The 20,169-nt window shown below is 45.8% G+C and overlaps 1 protein-coding gene across 1 annotated transcript in view; it reads right to left on the bottom strand.

Moving 5' to 3' along the window:
- The window catches only part of Sorcs3 (sortilin related VPS10 domain containing receptor 3), a 616,840-nt gene extending 596,901 nt beyond the window's left edge, over window positions 1-19,939 (bottom strand). The window contains exon 1 of the mRNA XM_026401144.2: window positions 19,328-19,939. Within this exon, the coding sequence (XP_026256929.2) occupies window positions 19,328-19,939 (612 nt within the window). The remainder of the gene's footprint in view (window positions 1-19,327) is intronic.
- Window positions 19,940-20,169: the final 230 nt, after the last annotated feature.

The following is a 20,169-nucleotide window of genomic DNA, read 5'->3' as shown; positions in this document are numbered from 1 at the left end:
TTGGACCCACAGGAAGCTCTTGGGGCTGGGGCTTTACACAGCACATGGTGCCTCTGTGTCTCTTAGGCAGCTCCTTCTCCTGAAGGCTCCACTCCCAAGAGTGACAATCCATAGCAATAGCCAGGTACGCGTGCAGTGTCTGTACTTCATGGCCTTTGTCGCTATTTATGAACTGACTTCAAAAGGAAATCATTTCCACCCAGGAAACCTGACTAATGCTTGCCCATACTCAGACATGCACAGAGATAAGATAACTGCTTGCTTATGATTCCAGACAGCAGGGGGAAGTGCCTTCAGATGTCAGGATGAGCTGTACCAAACCATCTACCACGTATCAGAGAAAAGCCAAGATGGCCTGAAGGCTCCATCCCCAGGCCAATCTCGAGCCCCTAACATGCCACCACCTTGCATGCCTCCTTACCTTGGCCCACACTGCCCCTTTGGCCTGGAATGTGCCCCCCGCCACCTTCCCACACCACAGCTCCTTCAACCATAAGAACTGAGCCCAGGTCAGGAAGCCCAGATCCACCTCTGAAGGCTTCCTTTCATGTTTCCCTCTCCTCTACTGCAGTGAGAACTTTGAGGACCAGGGATCATTCCTTATTCACATTTGAACATGCCCCAAGCAAAACACACATGCCAAGGTGAGGGACAGAAGCCAAGATCCTTGAGCGCCACCAGTCTTCAGTACCAACTTCAACTATTACAAATAAAAGTTGATTTTTAAAAGTAATTTTGAGTGACTGAAGCGACTAACTTTCTGACCAAGGATCCCATGATAAGATCTAAAAGGAGCCATGTGGCGAAATGAGGCACCTGGGACTCTGAAGAGTCCACTTCCCCATCTATAAAAGCAGAAAAGGAGTCGGGGCTCCAAGTCCAGGTCTAACATTAACTTCCTGAAGCCACCTGCAGCATCCCCACATCCTTCACCTGGAGCACAGTTACCCTTCAAAGAGGAGTCCTCAAGGCACCTGTTGCCCTCCCCAATTGAAACTGTCCCTTTCGGTCTCAGCTTAAAAATCCTCCCTCCTGCAGATTGTTCCAGATGTTCTCCAGGCTGAGACACACTGCAAAGACAAAGGGAACCAACCGCCACCTGGTCAGGCTGCACTGGTTAGTGTCACCTAACCCGACAACATCTGACCCCTCTTTCCAAATACCTCTGAGCCCACCCTTTGCCAGGCCCCTGAGACAGCAAGCTTCTTCCCAAGTCCTGCCTTCCCGAGACTAATTTTCACTATTTTGCAAATGCATCTCTGTGTACCTGTAAATTCCATCACTCTCTTTGTCCATGACAAATGCCTAGCATGAATTTACCTTGGGAAATGTTTTAAGGCAGACAGCAAGCACATTCAGAGAGGCCTGGGGAAGGTGAGAAGGCTGGGGAGTGCTGGAGATGTTCTTCATGACTGCGCACCCAGAAAAATAAAAGGAGAAAAGCGGGGAAGCCCAGAGTGAAGGGAAAAACGACTGGTTCATTCAGCAGCAGATGCATGTGTTGAAAGTCTATCCGAGTTGCTCAGCAACCAAGAGAAAGCATTTCAGAGAGCAAGGGGCTAATTGGACAAATGAATTAATTAGACATTTCCGGAGTCGTAGCTATAAATGACAATAGGCTTGGGTGGCCAGTTTTTTTGCTAGTGAAAGTGTCTTCCCATCCCTACCTGATCTTTGGTCCAGCAAATCTGAAGAGCTGGGGACGGTGGAGAGATGGGGAGCCTTGTAACTAGGTGTCAGAGATACTGGGAGTGCAGGCAGTGAAGGGGACCCTGCCTTGGTGGAGAAGTTGAACTAAATGACCTTCAAGGTCTCTTTCAACTCTTAACATTTGATTGGTTTTGCCCTGCAGGGTAGGGAGGACAAGAAAGGAGTAAGTCCCCCACTCTGGCAGCCTGAAGGTAACTTAATAACCTGCTTTCCCCCACCATCTGTGGGGTTTCCCTTTGCTGTATTTAAAGCAAGCAGCTTCCCATGAAAGCAGATAGATGGCAGTTGTTAGGGAGTTTGTGTGGGAAATAAGATGTTTTGTTGGTGGTTGCTTTTTTCCCTTGCTCTGCTTTGCTTCCCCCGTTGGCTTCCTTTAATTACAGCAGAACCCCACTGGTTGCTCTAATGATGGAGAGGACCGCTACTGTGAAGATCATGGTGGAGAGGAGAGAGCAGGCAAGAGCCGCTGCTGATGGAAAGGGAACAGGCAGAGGGAGAGGAAGGCAGCCAGCAGCTGCCGAGCTGGAAGGAGAGGCAGCAGGGTGGGCTTCTGCTCCCAGTCGCAATTTGCTGGGTGTCCCTGAGTAAGTTGCCTCACCTCTCTGAGCCTTTGTTTCTCCTCTAGCAAAGTAGGGAGAATGAGTTTGCCAATGTTTGGAGAATGATTGATACCACTGCTAGTGACATGTTCCCCCTTGCTCAAAATTACTAACAGCTGCCCATTGCCAACAAAATAAAACACAAGTTAGCCTGTTGGTCGTACAATGCCTCTGTAATCAGGCCACATCTAATCTCTGCCTCTTCAATTCCCAGACACACCTGGTTTCTCCTCCCCTGTGCCCTTTATTCAACTTGCTCCTTGTCTAGAAACACCAAAACTCAAGTGTGATCCTGGCAATCTAAACTCTCTTGCTCAGGGTTTCTTCACCTGTTAAACAGGGTTAATAACAAACCCAATTCCTAAAGGTGCAAAGAGGGGAAATGCAAAGCTCCCATGGCTGGTACCTGCACACAGCAGGCCTTCAGTAGATGTGACACCCCATCCCCAGAGGCTTCACTGTGGGTTCCAATGTCAGGTGAATCTCCATCCTTCTCTCTGCACATACTTCTCTCAGGTCTCAAGTTCCCAAAGCACCAAGTCTGAATGGCTCTTCATTCAGCTTCTTTTATTGTACTGAGGCACAATCAAGTATCTGTCCCCATGTTAAAGATCACTCCTCGCAGGGGGACATGGTCAGGACAGGCGCCTAAACTATAAGGGCATAGCTCTCCTTCATGGCTCCTCATGACCACAATAATACTGAACATAGGAAATACCATCTCAAGCGGGGACCATGTTTGTTGCAGACCCCAGCTATCCAGGAGCCATCTCATCCCCAAGTCCAGGGGACCCCTGATCCAGGAAGAATGGGGAAAATAGACGGAACCAGAGAAGGCAGAAGAGAAGGAAGAACTGGAAGTGCCCATACTTGCTCAGACACTGAAGAAGTGAAGCCAAATGTCTACAGAACAGAGCTGTGGGCAGTCACATGGCCAAGAGCTTCAGAGTCCCACAGCAGTGACTGCAAACAACTTCATCTAGGGATAGAGCAGCTCTGCTTAGAAGCTTAGAGGTATGCACATCGGTGGCCTGCCCACTATTTTCTCTCCTCATCTCAGCTCCTGAACAGGTCCTTGCTCACCAGACATGCTTCCTTCAACATCCCTCAATCTGCTCCTGTAAACAGGCTGGGCTGAAGCAGTGGCTCATCCAGGAACCTGAGTTGTTTTGTTGTTGTTGTTTTTCTGCTGCCTATGTTCAGTTACAGGTTGTAACAATGATGTTTCATACAATATAACCTACTCTGCCCCACCCATACCATTGCCTAAAAAATTCATAAGTGCACAAGAAAGGAAGGAAAACACAAAACAAAACCAGAAGGGGGGAAAAGGCAATCTTGAAATGAATTCGACTGCAGAAGCTTATGTTCCTGCAGGCACAGTAGATATTAATAATTCAACAAAATATTACAGTAATTACTATACTTTGCAAAATCACAACAGTGCACTTTAGCACAACTCCTACCAATCTCCCTGCAACTGCCATTAATAAATAAAACACAATTCCCTATATTAAATTTGTTGTTTAAAAGCTAAATATTTTATCAGAACTAATATATTTTAAATAATCAGTCAAGACCAAGGAAATCCCTGGCCCTGCATTTCTCCCCCCCTTTTAAGTGAAATTCCATCTTCCCAGTTAGAGCAAAAATTGACTTCAACTCTCACAAGAAAATACTGAGTATTAGGGCTTGAAGGCCCCTGTTGAGAGACCTGAGGACCACTCAGCTTCAGTGCTCAGCAGGAATCCGATTAGGCTGCAGGGGAGAAAAGGTGAGAGGGAAAAAGAAGGGAGGATTAATTCCTTTAGACCACAGATCTGATCTACCTCATTCAGAAAAAAGCAGCCAAGAATTGTAAGGAGAAGGGAGCGGCAGGCAGTCACCAAAGGGACACACCTAAGGATAACCCTGAGCTTGTGTATATGGTTAATGACCTTGAAACAGAGGTGAGCCTCTCTTTACACAGTAATTACATTCCCCCCAAATATGCTACACCCCATCTCTCAAGTTCTGTTGGTTTCACCTACTATCTCAGTTAGCTTTTGCTGCAAAAATGCTACAGAATCATCAACCCAAATCTCAATCAGTTCCGATTCTCACAATCATCACTTATTCTCACAAAGATACAGGGCATCCAGGGGAGCTGGCTGATCACAGCTGGGCTCAGCTGGATGGCTGTACCACTCCCAGCTGGGCTTAGCTGATCTGGGCTGGGCTTGCTTTTTGTCTCTTATCCTCCCCTGGAAACCAGTGGGCTAGCCTGGGCACATTTTTCTCTTGTCCACTGCAAAGGTGCAACACAGAGTACGAAACACACAATGCCTCTGGATCACTAAGCTTACAACTGACAGTGTCCCTTTTGCCTCGTCTCCTGTTAAAGCAAATTGCACTGCCAAATACAAAGTTAGCCAGTGGAGAAGGCCCCTGCTCACCCAGAGAAGGCACTGCACAGGCCCAGTAGGCAGGAAATTGCAGGAAGGAGTGGAGAACGGGGGCCCCGTGGGATCAGCTACAGCCCTTGCCAAGTAATCCCTCAGTGGGCTCCTTCCCGCCCACACCCACTTCCACCACCCAAGCCATCACCCTTTCCAGCTTCAGTATCAGTGCAGCCTCCCAGCCTCCATCCTTCTCTCCCTCCAACCCACAGGGAGGCCTAAGTGATTTTTTTGTTAATGTAAATTTATCATTCTCTTACTTTGAACCTTTTTACAACTTACCCCTTTGCCCGTTAGGGCAAAAAACAAACCCATAAGCCCTGCTTGGTCCTACCTGTACCTGCCTGGCTGGCTGCACCTTTCAGTCCCCGGCCCTCACACTGTCCTGCTTTCTATCCCCTTCAGAGACTTTGCTCCCTCCTGCCACTGAAATCTAGAACACTCTGCTCTCTCCACTTCGCCCAACAGGCACATCTTTTGGGATCTCAGTGTACCTGCTGCTTCCTCTATGCCTTCCCTAAGTTAGGTGGCCCTTGTACAATCTCTGACAGTGTCACGGACCTCTCCTCCAGTAGGACCTCAGACACCAGCAGCACTGGTCACACAGAAGGCACTCCACAAACACATGTCTAGTATTGAGTATTGGCGTACTTATAAATAAAAACAAATAGCTAAAAGTATCTGACTACCTTTAATATAAAATTCAGCCAGAAAACCTTTAACAAATGTCAATGACAGATTGTTCAATTTCACCCCCCACAACATATTGCAGATTTTGTTTCAACCTGGATTGAATGCTTCGGGTTTCTTAAAGAGTGCACCTCACCCATTTGAACAGGGTAGGCACCCCCTTTCCTCACCCTCATCAGTCCCTGAGCAGGAAGGGAGACACACATAATCCAAAAATAGTAAATGGTACAAAACCAGCAAATCCAAGTAATTCACACACTCAAGGGAATTTTTTTTTTTAACCTAGATTCCTATGTCCATGGAGCCAGTATGAGAGCAAAGTAAGATTTTAGACAAGCTGAGGATTTTTTTTTTTCTAATGTGTCTCCTAAGTGCTGGGTTTCTATGTGATTTATCCTCCAAGCCAGAATCTTTTGAGAGTTAAAAGAAATCTATGTGTATTACGTGAGGACAATAGATATAAACAAGGACATTCCCATATACTCTGTGAAGATGACAATTGAGGATGTAACACACAAAAATGCAAAACTGGCCCAACAGAGGAAGGGATGCCAAGAAACAGAAGCACAAATCCAGGAGTGAAATAAATGGAAATCTCAAGAAGACAGAAGGGAAACAGACCTAGAAAGAAAGAAATCCGTAAAATTAGAATATCAACTAAAAAAATCTGAGTACTATGGTAAAAAGGCAGATGCTTCCTCTGCCTGTATGGAAAATAAGACAAATAGAAACACAAAATTAAACAAAAAGCTCTATGAGAAAGTTATAGCCCAAACCAAACTGGCAGAATTCTCAATAATTACCAGAGCCCAGGATAAGCTATTTGACCTCAAAGGTCAGAACGCGTATTGTCAAGTGTCCTGGGTTTAGTGGTACAGGTAACATCTATTTCCAATCACAGAACTAGATTTTGTTGCAGATAATAAAAACAACCACACTATTGTTAATATTTTTATTGCTTTTCATTCAACTCTGGTTGAAATTCAATTTATTTCCTAAATATGTTTTAAAGGAGCATGTATTTTATGCTGTCTTGCTCTGTCCTCTACAAAGCTGTCCAATATGTTTCCCAGGCATAAAACTGTAAGCTTTGGGATGTCCAGAGGCATCATATGGTTTTTCATATATGCTGCAATACCAGGTACATAGGAGGTACTCCCCAAATAAGTCGCATTATCTGAAAGGAATAAGGCAAAAACAATCAATACAGGTCAAGTTCCGGAACAAAATCTTTTTAAACATCAAATTCCACTCCCATCTGGGAATTGTATTATATTAGATGTGACTTCAAATAAATTGTACACCATGCCTGGAATAAGAAGTTGGGGCTTTTAATACCACTGCATGTGTGTTAACGGAAGTTTTTCATGTGTACTAAGAGAAGGCAAAAGAAGACAGGTGGTACATGTGGCCTCGAATCTGTCACCGAGGGAACCTCCAGCTCCTTAAGGAATAAAGGAGAGATAAAGTCAACAAACAAACACCTTGAGTTCATATCACCCCCGTTATTTTCAAAATGTTTCCAGGTGCACCATTTCATTATTTAACTGTAATACAAAGGGAGCAAACAGGATTATCCCAAATTCACACATACATAAATAACTAACCTGATTCATATCAAGTTTGTGATGAGATGGACTTGCATGAACCTAGACAACTCTTTCTTCTTAGAGATAGGGAAACTAAATCCCAGAAAATCCAAATAACTTAATTAGCACTGCCCTAAGCAAATGAATTTTTAAATGAATCAGTTTATTTTTCCCAATAACAACCAGTGTAATAACTTCATTTTTTCAGGCCAGAAAAATGTTCACTAAACTGTCACAAAGAAATAATGTGCATCCATTTGAACTTATATATATATATATATATATCCCATGCATCCTAATCTTGCACCAAAGACAGTGTAGTGATATATTATTTTTAAATAATACTGGCATATTTTTTAAAAAAATTTATATAATAGATGGGCCCATTTGTTTGATTATATATATATATATATATATATATATATATATATATATATATATATATAAATACACACACACAACTGTGTGGTAAAATATGGCATCCTAAAATTCATGTGAAAATTCAAGGGATTCAGAATGGCCAGAGCATTCTTTAAAAAGAAAAACAAGTTTGGAGAATTCACATTTCCCAATTTCAAAAGCTACCACAAGGCTAAAAGACAGACATACAGATAAGTGGGAGAGAACTGACAGTCTAGAAATAAACTGATATTTGTGATCCATTGATTTTTACAAGGATGCCAAAATAGTTCAATGGGGGAAGAATCTGTGTTTTAAACAAACAGGCAACAGTGGGACATCCACATGAGAAGAATGACACTAGAACCACATCATATACAAAAATTAATTCAAAGTTGACCAAAGACCTAAAGGGAAGAAATAAAACTATAAATCTCTTACAAAGAAATCATGCATGAATCTTATGACGTTGAATTAGGCAAGAGTCTCTTAACTATGGCACCAAAGGCAAAAGCAACAACAAAAAATAGATGTACCTGGCTTCCCCAAAATTAAAACCTTTTGAACTTTAAAGGACACCATCAAAAAAAATGGATCAGTTTTTTTTAAGGAATGAAAATACATCTACTTAAGATAAGAAAACACCTATACATGCTGGAAAGAAGTATTTTCCAATTTTTTTTCATCACAATTCCAGATCTTCTTCTCACTAATAATGTACCCAAAATAACACAGACTTGTAACTCTTCCTCATTTCTTTTCCATCTTCTCTATCTGGAAGGGTCTTCATTTCCTTACACCTAAGAAACAGTTAACTTGCTGAAGACATTTCATGTAAACCAAGAACACAGCTCAAGAAATTCCCAATCCCAAAACCAATATTCTTTCCAACATAGTATGATGCCCCTCTAGGATGTTATCTTAGACCCATCTCCTTCTCCATTCCTAGTATATACTATGGCAAGGCTCACAACAGGTTTTTAATATAATATTACAAAGGACTGGGGATATAGCTCAGTGGCAGAGTACTTGCCCGGCATGCAAGAGGCCCTGGGTTCCATGCCCAGCATCAAAAGAAAAGAGAGAGAGAAATTCCTGACTTGGTGTGATGGATAACTGGGTCATAGGGCACCTAGATATTTGGTTGAACATTCTTCTGTCTGTGTCTGTGTGTTCCTAGATAACATTTGAGCCAGTAGACTAAACAAAGTAGAATGCCCTCCCCAATATAGATGGGCCTCATCCAATCCTTTGAAGATTCAAATGGAATAAAAGGTTAAGTAAGAAAGAATCATTTCTGTCTGCCTCACTGTCATGAAGCTGGGATATCCGTCTTCTCCTGCCCCTGGACTAGCACCCAGTCTAGAATTTACACCATTGTCTCTCCTGCTCTTCAGATCTTCTGACTCAGACTAGAATTATACTATGGGTTCTCTTTGGACTCCAGCTTGCCAACTACAGACCCTTGGTTTCTTAGTTACCATAAGTGCATGAGCCAATCCCTTAGAGTAATCTATACCTACACACTCTTGATTCTTTTTCTCTAGAGAAGCCAAACCAATACACTTGGAAATAACTAAGGATCTTAGTTGAGGTTCCTTCAGAAGAATACCCTGAAACAAAGACTAGCACTTACATAGTTTTTATGGGGGGAGGGGGTGATCCATGGAAATAGTCACAGGGAAGTGGAAAAATGAAATAGGGACAGAAAGCAGACATAAAACCAAGAAAATTACCATGGTAAGCAAATGGGTCTTAATCTCAGACACAGTTTTGAAGACCAACCTCAGGTTCTGTTCACTCCAAAGGACAAGGGAGCTGGATACTTATCCACCAACTTCCCTCAGTCATTGATAAGTGGCTTCTCCCAACTCTTTGAAAGGCACTGACTCTTCCAACCTGTGTCTTGTATAATCAAGTCAGCACACAGAGAAATGGAAAGTGTTCGGGAAATGGGCAGAGTGCCAAGAGGTCTGCTAGGAAAGAAGACATCCCAGCCTACCCCATCTCCCATCTGAGTGATAATGGGCACTCACATCCTCACGCAATAGTCTACTGTGCTAGTTAGACCCTTTATGTGTATCATTTCTGAAATTCATAACAATCTTACAAGTTCAGTATTATTCTCATTTTGTAGGCAATGAAACTAAGGTGTAGAGACTTGTTCAAGGTCACTGCTGTTCAGGGAACTTCTCATAAGAAAAAAGACATTTTGGAGTTTTCAAAAATTTTCCAATAAAAAGTTTGCTTTCCAATTTTAAGCAAAAAAAAAATGCAATGTTGGAGGCATCATAATACCTGGCTCCAAATTATACTATAGAGATAGAGTAACAAAAATTTCATAGGACTGGCATAAAAAAAACATAGACTGATGATACAGAACAGAAAACACAGAGACAAACCCTCACATCTACAGTCATCTGATCTTTGACAAAGATGTCAACAATGTACACTGGAAAAAAAGACAGTCTTTTTAACAAACAGTGCTGGGAAAACTGGTTATCCATATGTAGAAGAATGAAACCAAACCCTTATCTGTCACCCTGTACAAAAGTCAACTCAAAATAGATCAAAGACCTAGGAATTATCCCCAAAACTATGCAACTCCTGGAATAAAACATAGGGTCAACACTCCAATACATAGGTACAGGCAATAACTTTCTCTTTAGGAAAAGCTCAGGAAGTAATGCCAAGAGTTAATAAATGGTATGACGTCAAATTAAAAAGCTTCTGCACAGCAAAAGTAACAATTAGGAATGTAAAGACAGAACCTATAATATGGGAGAAAATCTTTGCTAGCCACTCTTCTGAAAGTATTTTAATATCTAAAATGCATTTAAAAAAACTCAAAAAACCTAACACCAATAAACCAATTAATAAATGGGCAAATGAATTAAAGAAACTTCTCAAAACAAGAAATAAAAACAGCCAACAAATATATGAAAAAATGTTCATCATCATTAGCAATTAGGGAAATGCAAGTCAAAAATTACACTGAGATTTAATCTTACACCAGTCAGAATGGTAGTCATCAAGAATACAAATAATAACAAACACTGGAGAGAATGTAGAGAAAAAGGAACACTTTTACACTGCTGTAAATCAATACAACCACTATGGAAATCAGTATGGAGGTTCTTAAAGGCCAGGCATGGAACCACCATATGACCCAACTATAGCACTCTCGGGCATTTACCTAAAGAATTAAAGTCAACATACTAGAGTGCTACATGCATACCCATGTTTATAGCAGCACAACTCACAATAGCCAAACCATAGAACCAGACTAGGTATCCATCACTGGAAGAAAGGATAAAGAAAATGTGTTATATACACACAATGGAGTTTTATTCAGCCATAAAGAAAAATAAGATTATGTCATTCATTGAAAACTAGATGGAACTTGAGATCATTATGTTAGGCAAAATAAGCCAAACTCAGAAAGTCAATGGTAGTACATTTTTCTCATATATGGAAGCTAGAAAGGAAAAAGAAAAACAAAGGTGTGGGAGATCAGTAGAGGAAAGGGACAAGCGGGTGGGAGGCAGGGAAGAGGGGAAGGGCTAGAAGTGAATGATATTGGCCAAATTATATTGTTACATTGTGTGCATGTATGAATATGCAATAATAAATCTCATCATTATGATATTGGCCAAATTATATTGTTACATTGTTACCATAGAGGTGAGAGGACCAAGTCAGACATGTGGGACCTAAGAAATGAAGAATGAAACACCTGTGATGTTTCAGTAGGTACAGACCCTAGGGACAGCTGGAGCAGACCAGACCTTCTGATCCACAAAACATTCTTCACCCCTACAGTGTTAGGCATTAAGAAAGTACGTATCCCACTTAACTGAATAGACTTCCATTGACCAACCACCAGACAAGAGAATGATGGGGCATAAAGAAGAATATGCAGAAGAGACAGAGGAACCACAGCTGCACGTGATTTCTAGACGAATCTATTTGTAGGATATTAGTTCAGTCATTCATAGGTTGACTATCCCACCGCTGACTGGATGTAACTTGTACAACCTTTTTTTTTCTGCAGGAAGAGGAAGATTCGTCAACCCAGGCCTGATCCGCCCTCTTACCAACCAATCATTCATTGATGAGTTGCCAAACAGCCCTCCACACAATGCATTCACAGGTTACTTCTTCTCATTTTCTCTCCTTTGGAACAATTCCTAGAACATTTTTTTCATGATTTCATCCTATTTATTTTCCCGTCTTTCCCAAGGCAACACTCCCTCTAGTGTCTGTGTATTCATCTCAGGTTCCATTCTTGGTGCACAGGGTAAAGGCCAAAAGGGAACCAAGCCTGAAACTCGGTGGGCGTGGGAATAGATCACTGCAAAATAATTTGGCCACCGTGATCCTTCTGAGAAAGAGGCTGCAGATATGCTGCAGAGTTCCAGCCACGGATATTGACTATTCACACCAGACACCAACACACAGCTAGGAGCTCGGGAAGAAAAACAGCATCAAGGTCCATCAAGGACTTTGATGAAGGTGGAGTCCTGGGTACTGTGGGCTCTGCTTGCCTGGCCCCACCCCGTCATTCACTTGCAGATCTCTTCACTGTCCATCTCAGCACTACACAAAAGACAGACTCCCCTGTGAACAGGGACCATGGGGATGTGTGAAATCAGCATCCTGATGATGTGTGGGTACCAAGATGGCCTTGACATCAGCTCACTGGGCAACTTTGGGTATGTAGCTCCTTCCTCTGCTGCAATATTTGAAAATAAAGAGAAGGCCCCTTCCATATGTAAAAATAATAACTAAACCAACATGCAAATTGGGCACTTCTTTTAAATACTATACAGTGTATAATCTCATTTAATCCTCACAGCTATCCAAGATAGGAGGCACTGTTATCATCACCCCTTTTTACAGATGAAAAGATAGCAAAGAGAGAGTAAAAACCTGCCCAGTGTCATACAGCTATTCAGAGACAGAGGGAGGATTTGAACCCAGGCCTCTGGCTCCAGACTCCACTGTCCTATTTAGTATGTGACCTTGTTCCACATTCTCTGTCTATCCATTCTCAATAAATCCTGAACAGAACAGCATTCAGGATGTAAACCTTCTGCAAGTAAGAATTCACACCTGCCATATATCCTGTCATACTATAAACTCATGCTCAAAAATCCCACAATCCAAAGCCTTATAGGATGCTTGCTTATCCTACATAATTCTATTTCTAATTTTCCCCTTAAATAAGGTTTTCTCCAGAGTGTGCCAAGTAACAGGCCCCTACTTAGCCATGGTACAGTTGTACTGGCCAAAATCCCTGAATGGTCAGTTCCTCTGTGCTCTCAGTCAAGGAGGAATGGTTTCCTCTGCTCCCTAACACAGACTTAATAGCAGAAATCTATCATGCAATCCTGAAGTTCTTAGACTCCATTACCTTTTACAAATTTACTATAGCACATTTATTAGTGTACCATAGAGAACAATGTTTCCATAAATAATTAAACTACACTGATCAAAATAAATAAGGAAAATGTTCTTGGTCATGTAACCCGGCTTGATTTCCTCAGTAATTCAAATAATCAGGTGATTTACAGAGGTCCCCGTCAACAACGGTTAGCAAGACAGAACTCACCCAACATTAAGGAGCTTGCTATTTATTGCCTGGAGTCACTGTGGTGGGTTGGATGGGTGGCTATGGGGCTCAACCCTGGAACAGGAGGAAGGAAGCTACTCCTAAGCCACTCTGGCTAGCCTTATGTATACCCATCCTGAGTCTTCATCTACTCTACCTGTAACTGGGCAGCACCCTACATGACCAGAGTTAAAGAATATGAACCCTCTTGGAAGGAAAATGCTGTTAAGGAGAAAATAAGTATGAACAGGAGAGGGCTATTCTGAGAGAAAAGAGCAGCTGGGGTCCGGCTGTAGGGTGGCATGTTGCTGCCTGAGCCTCACAGCCCTCCTCTATGCTGATGGTTTGATGAAGGCAACTCCCAAATGCACTTCCAGCCCCCGACAATCTGAGTCTGAGGCCCACAGTGTCTCCCACAGTGATCTCCTCTCCTCGGAGCTCACAGCCTCAAACGATCACTTGACAATTAACCACATATCACCCCATGGCATCTGTCTTGTTGTCATGTGTTATTTAACTTTACAGAAGAGCAGCCTCACATTCAAAGCATATTAGAAGCACCTGAGGCAAACACTGTCGTTTTCTTGTTTGTCTCCCCTCCATCACAACCTGCAGCCCCAGAACAACGCCACACACACAGGAAACGCCCAGCAAAAGGCTATCTTATGAGTATCCATCTGATCTCTGACGTGGATGAGAAGAAGCCAGGATCACTGCCCAGTCCTTATGTCTATCCTCCTGTTCAGTGGGATAAGGGTCTCTCTGAATCTTATGTTAAAATAATAAACCAGGTGCATAAATTCAATGCTATTAAGAGATAGTGTTAAACTATTTGCCACCTAAAGCAGAAATGATCTCCCCTTCCCTCCCCTGCTCCACAGCTAAGGCAGGTCCTGCTTCCCAGGCTAGTGCAGTGTTACTGAGCCAGGTCTCCCTCTCTGGGCCTCACTCCACAGGGTATCCATGAGAAGAGCAGAGGCCACATTGGGGGGGGGGGGGGTTGCTCATTTAATTATTTCATCCCTTGCTCTCAAAGTACTAAATAAGATGGGATTAAAGTAACTAAAGTAAAAGTAACTAAACTAAAAATGACCAGACTTGTGTTACCATCTGTAAATTCCACAAACGACTAGAGAAATAAATGCTTCTCGGGAAGGTTTCATAGAGGCCTGTGTTGGAGACGTGAACAGAGCTGTGAGTACTGGGTGCATCTTAACAGAGGAGGAAGGATGTCTCAACTGGAGGAGACTCAGGAGCAAAGGCCTGGAGACAAGCAGGGGCTCAAGACAACAAAGAGGCTGCCTTGTCGACAGTGTAGGACTGGATCAGGGAACAACCAGATCCAAAGCTGGAGAAGCAAACCCAGGACACATAAAATGAAAGGCCCTGAATGCAAGGACAAAGGACTCTGGATTTGAATTCAAGAAGCCATAGGCCCTCAAGCCAAAATGCAGACATCCCCGATGAAATATTTCTCATCACAGTAGCTATCAAGTGATGAAATCACCAATATCCCAAGCAACGACTTCCAATTCCTTTGTAGCCTCTGTGCTCCACAAAACAGGACTGTCACTCGTTCACGCACCTAGACAAACATTACTAAGCACCAGACCTCTCTCCCAACCATCAACACACCAGGGGGATAAACATGGTTAGCCTAATTCCATTCATCCCTAGAGCCAGTTCTGCTTACCAAAGGTGGCCTACTAGGCACTCACATTCTGTATTTTCTAGCTCCTCCACCACAAGACCTCTTTTCTCCCAAACCTGCTGCAGAATCATCCTTTGGCATTTTCTCCCTGTAAAGGTAGTGTCTCAAGCCAGTTGAGAACCCAAGGAACACAGAAAGCAGGAAACCAACAGGCAGGTCAAGCCACAGACCTCAAATGACTTGCCCATGTGCACCTCACCTTGGATGAGCCAGCAGCCTTCAGAAAGACCTGCTCTCCCATGTCTCCCACCTCTGCTCCCCATGGGATGATTCAGGGCCCACAGATCATCCTGTTCCAGAACTCCCCCAGTGACAACAACAGATTTACAGAGCCCAAGGCAAGAGCCTCCCAAGACTTCTTCCCACTGGAGCCCCAACCCCCCCCTTCCCTTAAACCCTATGCAACAGGAGAAGCCACTTCCCAGTGTTCCAACCACTGCATTTCTGCAATCATTAAGTCAGGCCTCCCAATTAAGGAGTTTGCAACTTCTGCTCACCTTGGAAATCACTGCAGGATCTAAGAAGCAAATCAGAGCCTATAAGCCAGCCGTCAGAGGAAACACAGAGCAGACAAATAATCTCGTCCACCCCCCCCCCTTTCCTCACCATCCCCTGGCTGACAGTGACCAGGAGCAATTAGTGCTGTTATGTCCCAGTGCATTTCCCAGCTACATCTCAACTGAGATGGCTCTCCTTGTAATATTAATTAAAAACAGATTTTTTTTTTTTGGCAAACCCCTGAAGAATGGCTTCTGTGGCAGGCTTCTTTATTAAGCCTCTGAGAAGGCAAAATGCATTAAGAAATTGTGACACAGGGGACTGTGAGTTGGGATGAGGAAGGCTGGGTGAGCCAGCCAAAAGCTATTTGAAAAATCTGTTTGGGAGCCACGATCAGATGCTTTAGTGAGTGAAATAGAATTAATCTGACCAAATCTGTCACTATTTTGCACATTAGGAGTAAATATTTTAGAATACAGTTCAGCTACATTAGTTAAGGGTAGGAAATCTTGCCCTGGGGAATCTGAGTACTATACCTCCTAGCACATTCTGGAAAGGTGATCTGGCAAAGACCTGGAATGATGAGCATCTCCCCAGTTCTCCCCACTGAGATACAATGTTGGGCACATTTATTCAAAACTACCTGGTAAGTCATTCCAAGCAGGCACACTGCAGGGACAGCAGCCTGCAAATTGCCGTCACTGAGAGTGAGTGGCTGGAAAGAAATGGAACCCATTCTCGCCTCAGCACCAGGAATGAGGGACCCCCATCAAGGGTTAACCCAAGAAGGAGAGGGCTCTCCAGAGCAATTGGCCATATCACTGAAAAAGCAGGGAGGCTTCTTCCTTCATTGGAAGGGAAAGGACAGAATAATGCGTTTTTCTGTTCCTCTGTAAGCCACAGGGACTGTGCTCCCCCTGGGTGTTTGTGAAACACTCTCTAACCCATTAATCACCAGGATCCCAGCTGGAGACGAGTGGTAAGAAAGAACAACAACAGCAAATCACTCCTCCAGAGCAAAGGTTCCAAGGCCAAGTCCACTCATCTCCCTCCACCTGGAACATCTAGCAGCAGAGTGAGATGGTCAGAGGTGGGACCCAGACTCCCTCCCCTTCCTGCTTCCTTCACCTCCAGCCTGCTGGGGACCTCCTCCTTTGTTCATCAAGCCATCCCACTCCAATCCTGGGACCCAAGCAAACACCTGCTCCAAGCCTCGGAGGAGGTTCTCCTCCTGCCTCTAAGGTCCTGGGGCGGGTTCTGCATTAGTTAAGGGTAGGAGATCTTGCCCTTAACTCTGTGGTGGGGTGAAGGCCCTTCTCTATGTCCAGCTCCACATCATGGCTGTCAACTACCAGAGTGGAATTCAATTTTCAGTTATATGAGTGACTAAAAGCTCTCCCCAGAGGGGGACTCCTATGAAGTAACAAAGTTTGTCAAAGGCACCTGGGAGAAAAGCAGGAAAGCCCTAATTGTCCTAAAACTGAAACTGCTGCGCTTCCTGAAGGAGGACACACTTAACACCCCAGAAGCCAGAGGGAAAGATGGAATCATCTCTCCAAGCCAAAAGAGCCTGCTAGACCCCAAGGTCTCTGCCTTGTGACATCTCCTTCCACCCTGAAACAATGGAGGAATTCCTGAGGCTTCTGCATCCCCACAGCGACTCTTTCCTTCCCAGGGAACCCACCTGGGGAATGGTTTCCCAGCTCTTCTCACAGGGGGTGTTTCCTCAGAGTCTCTCAAAGACAGTTTCCCCTTCTTCCTTAAACAGCATCACAGACCTGATCATCAAGGACACCTTTCTCTCTGGTATTGCCAGCAAAATGTGGTCAGAAAAGGCAGACACAGCATAGGCGGTAATCATGTGGTTCCCTCTCCAGACTGGGGAGGGGACAGGATGGGCCCTATGCTCACCCGGGCTGCCTTGCCTTTGCTGGGGTGGTGAAGTAGCCAAAAGCACAACCAATAAAGTCTCCAGGGGCTGCTCATGATGGCTTAAATCTCATCATTGTCACTAAGGCCTTCCAAACCCAATGGTCCACTGCCTAGACCCTTTGGCCCTGTTTGATTTCCCTAGGGGCAAAGGCCAGGCTGCCCCTCGCTTCCTTTGCTGCTCAACTGCTCCTAAGATAGGCAGAGAAGGCCATGCACGTTTAACTATTTGCAAGAAGCATTTTCTCTCTAAAGTCTCATCTCCCGAGGCTTTGTCAGCACTCAAAAATGATCCTTTAAAGCAGAAACATATGAAAACTCTGCAGGCAGAATGAATTTATATTGTCTAAATATGGCAGTAATAAAGCCTCAGATATGCCAGGACATGGCCCCCTCTTCCTAGGATACATTTACTTCCATGCAGCCTACCCATCTTCCTCACCTAGTTAAAATGTGAACACACAATTCTTAATTACCAAACTAAAATGAAGTTAAGATCACAAGCCCTGCTGTTAGAGAATTCTCTCTCCACCTTCCCTACCTCTCACTTCCTCCCCCTTCTCCTTTTCTCTTTCTCTCCCCTTCCCTCTCTAACTCTCTCTCTCTCTCTCTTTCCCTTTTTCCCTCTAACACTCACACATATGTCCTCTGGGGACTGGGAAATCTTCAATCACCCAGCCCAGCACAAGCACACCTTGCTCAACCAGAAAGCTCAGAACTGTCCAGCAGGAGGCTTTGGGGTATTCATCCAAAGTAGATGAAGCCAGCTACTGAGCTGCCCCGAACTGGACTCCACTTGTTCTTGGAACCCAGCATCTGGTATACAGGCTGGGCTCCCTGCCCTATGTTGTGCATCACTGAGAACCAGGAAATCTGCGCTGCTCTGCGGTACCCTGGCTTTCCTGTTACTCACTACCCATTCCTGTGACACCCACAAGCTCTGTTAAAATAAGGAGAATATTTCCCAAGAAAATCTTTTCACACGCCAGTCAAGACGGGAAATACAAATGGGGGAGATGGGCAGCTTTTCCATCAAGTGATTTCCCCAGAGCTGCTTGTACAGACATCCATCGCCCCACGCCTGGAGTCCAGCTCTACCCAATACCAAGTTCTCATCTGAACCGAGAACCAGACAAGAGCAAACGATTTGGATGGAGTGGGAAAGACTGTGAGATCGAGTCCTTCGCCCTTCTTTGATTCGGCCCCCCCGGGGAATCGGGTGGCAGTGAGGTGGGGAGAGCCCCTGGGGCAAGCGCTGCGGGCTGCTGCAGCTGCCCTGGCAGGCCATGCCCAGCACCGGAGCTCCAGTCCTGAGTGCAGGGGCAGCCAGAGTGGGCTCCACGGCGCCACCTCTCGGTACAGCAGCTTTCAGGGGACCTGGAGGGTGGAAAGGTGAACAGAAAGCAAAGGACCCAGCTCCACTCCGGGAGCAGGACGCAGAGGTAAAAGCCAATCTTGTGCTAGGCCACTTGTGGGAGCTTGTGCTGGAGTGAGGGCGAGAGAGGTGGGAGTTATGTTGATTTCTCTTCACGCTTTAAACTTTTTCTACTGCCTCTCCCATAGCCTTCCTGGGCTTTGAAGACGAAACTGGGTTTTCCTGAAGGCCAAGGATTGAGCTGATTTGGAGGAGCCTCGCGCCTGGACCAGCAGCAGACCATGCGCCTAGAGCGAAGAGCAGCGACCCCAAGGCGAGCAGGAGTCTGGAACTCCGAGCGGCATCAATCTCCCAGGTTCCCTTTCTCGTGTCAGGTGCGGGCGGTTGGGTGTGGGGGAATTCGTTAGTCTATCCAGCCGCTTCTTCACATCAGCCCGTGTCCTCACCCACGAAGTCAAGCACCCCACAAACAGGAAAACTGACTCCAAGCGGAGTATGGGAGAAAGTGACCACAGATCCCTGCCCTGCTCATCTTTAAGACACCCACTGCTCCTCTCCTCTCCGGACGGCCCCAGTCCTAGGGTCTCCAGTAAACAAATGCACACACCATCTTAAAACAAACTCCGCTAACCTGTTGGGGGCAGGACAAACCTTCTCTAGAAGTCCAGGTGCTCCCCCATTTGTATGGACCCCCGAGCAACTACCTACCCCTCGCTCCTGTCCCCCATTCCCCCATGCTGTCAGGAGACAGATTCGCCGCCAGGTGGGTACTCACACTGCTGTTGTGTCCGGACCAGTGCACCATTGCTTGGTTGTGGGCTGAGTCCCCGGTCAGCGCGAAAGAAGTGCTAGGCAGTCGGAGCTCTTCAGCTGCTGGTCCCCCAGTCCGAGGGGCCTTCACCTCCTCCCCGGAACCTTTAGCCAGAGGGCGGCTTCCTTTGGAACCTTCCGCAGAAGCCGTAGCCCGGGCGTCCCCGCGCTCCAGGGCGCTGGGGGGCTGTGCCCGGCGACTCCTCCTCGTGCCTCCAGGCTTGCCAGGAGCCGGGATGCCCTGGACCCACCGCGCGCCTTCAGGCGACGTACCCTCGGCTCCAACCTGCATCTCAATGCCCCGAGACTGGGGCAGCAGCTCTGATCTGGGCCGGCGCCCCAGCGCGGCGGGTCTCCGCGCCGTCGCCAGCTCCTCCCGCCACTGGTTCGCCACTGCCCGCGGCAACAGAGGAGGCAACGCCGGTGACCGAGAAGCCGTGAGGCGCCCGGGACCGCCCGTTGAGCCCCAAGTGATCTCGGCACCGGCCAGGACCCACGTTGACAGGAGTAGAAGCCCTGTCCGGGCGAGGGGCGCCCCTGGCCAGCCTGTGGGGCGCTCCGTGCGCGCCGCCTCCATCCCGCTGCGGCTACCTTGGCTCGGGCTGCCGAGTGTGTGGCGCCCGCCGAGGTGCGGGTCCGGCGCGGGGGGTGTGCGCGCGCCGGCGAGCGAGCGTGTCGGGGGAGTGGGGAGGGGGCGGCCGAGAAGGAGGTGGCTCCGGCTGGCGCGCCTCGCCGGTCCTCTGCACTCTTCCCCAGCTCGCTTACTCGGTCTCTCGTCCAGAGGGGGACTCCAAATCCCAAGGAAAA

The sequence above is a fragment of the Urocitellus parryii genome, chromosome 5 (genome assembly GCF_045843805.1).
Source record: "Urocitellus parryii isolate mUroPar1 chromosome 5, mUroPar1.hap1, whole genome shotgun sequence".
In the NCBI taxonomy this organism is placed as follows: Eukaryota; Metazoa; Chordata; class Mammalia; order Rodentia; family Sciuridae; genus Urocitellus; species Urocitellus parryii.
This window is presented reverse-complemented; position numbering and strand designations above follow the sequence as displayed.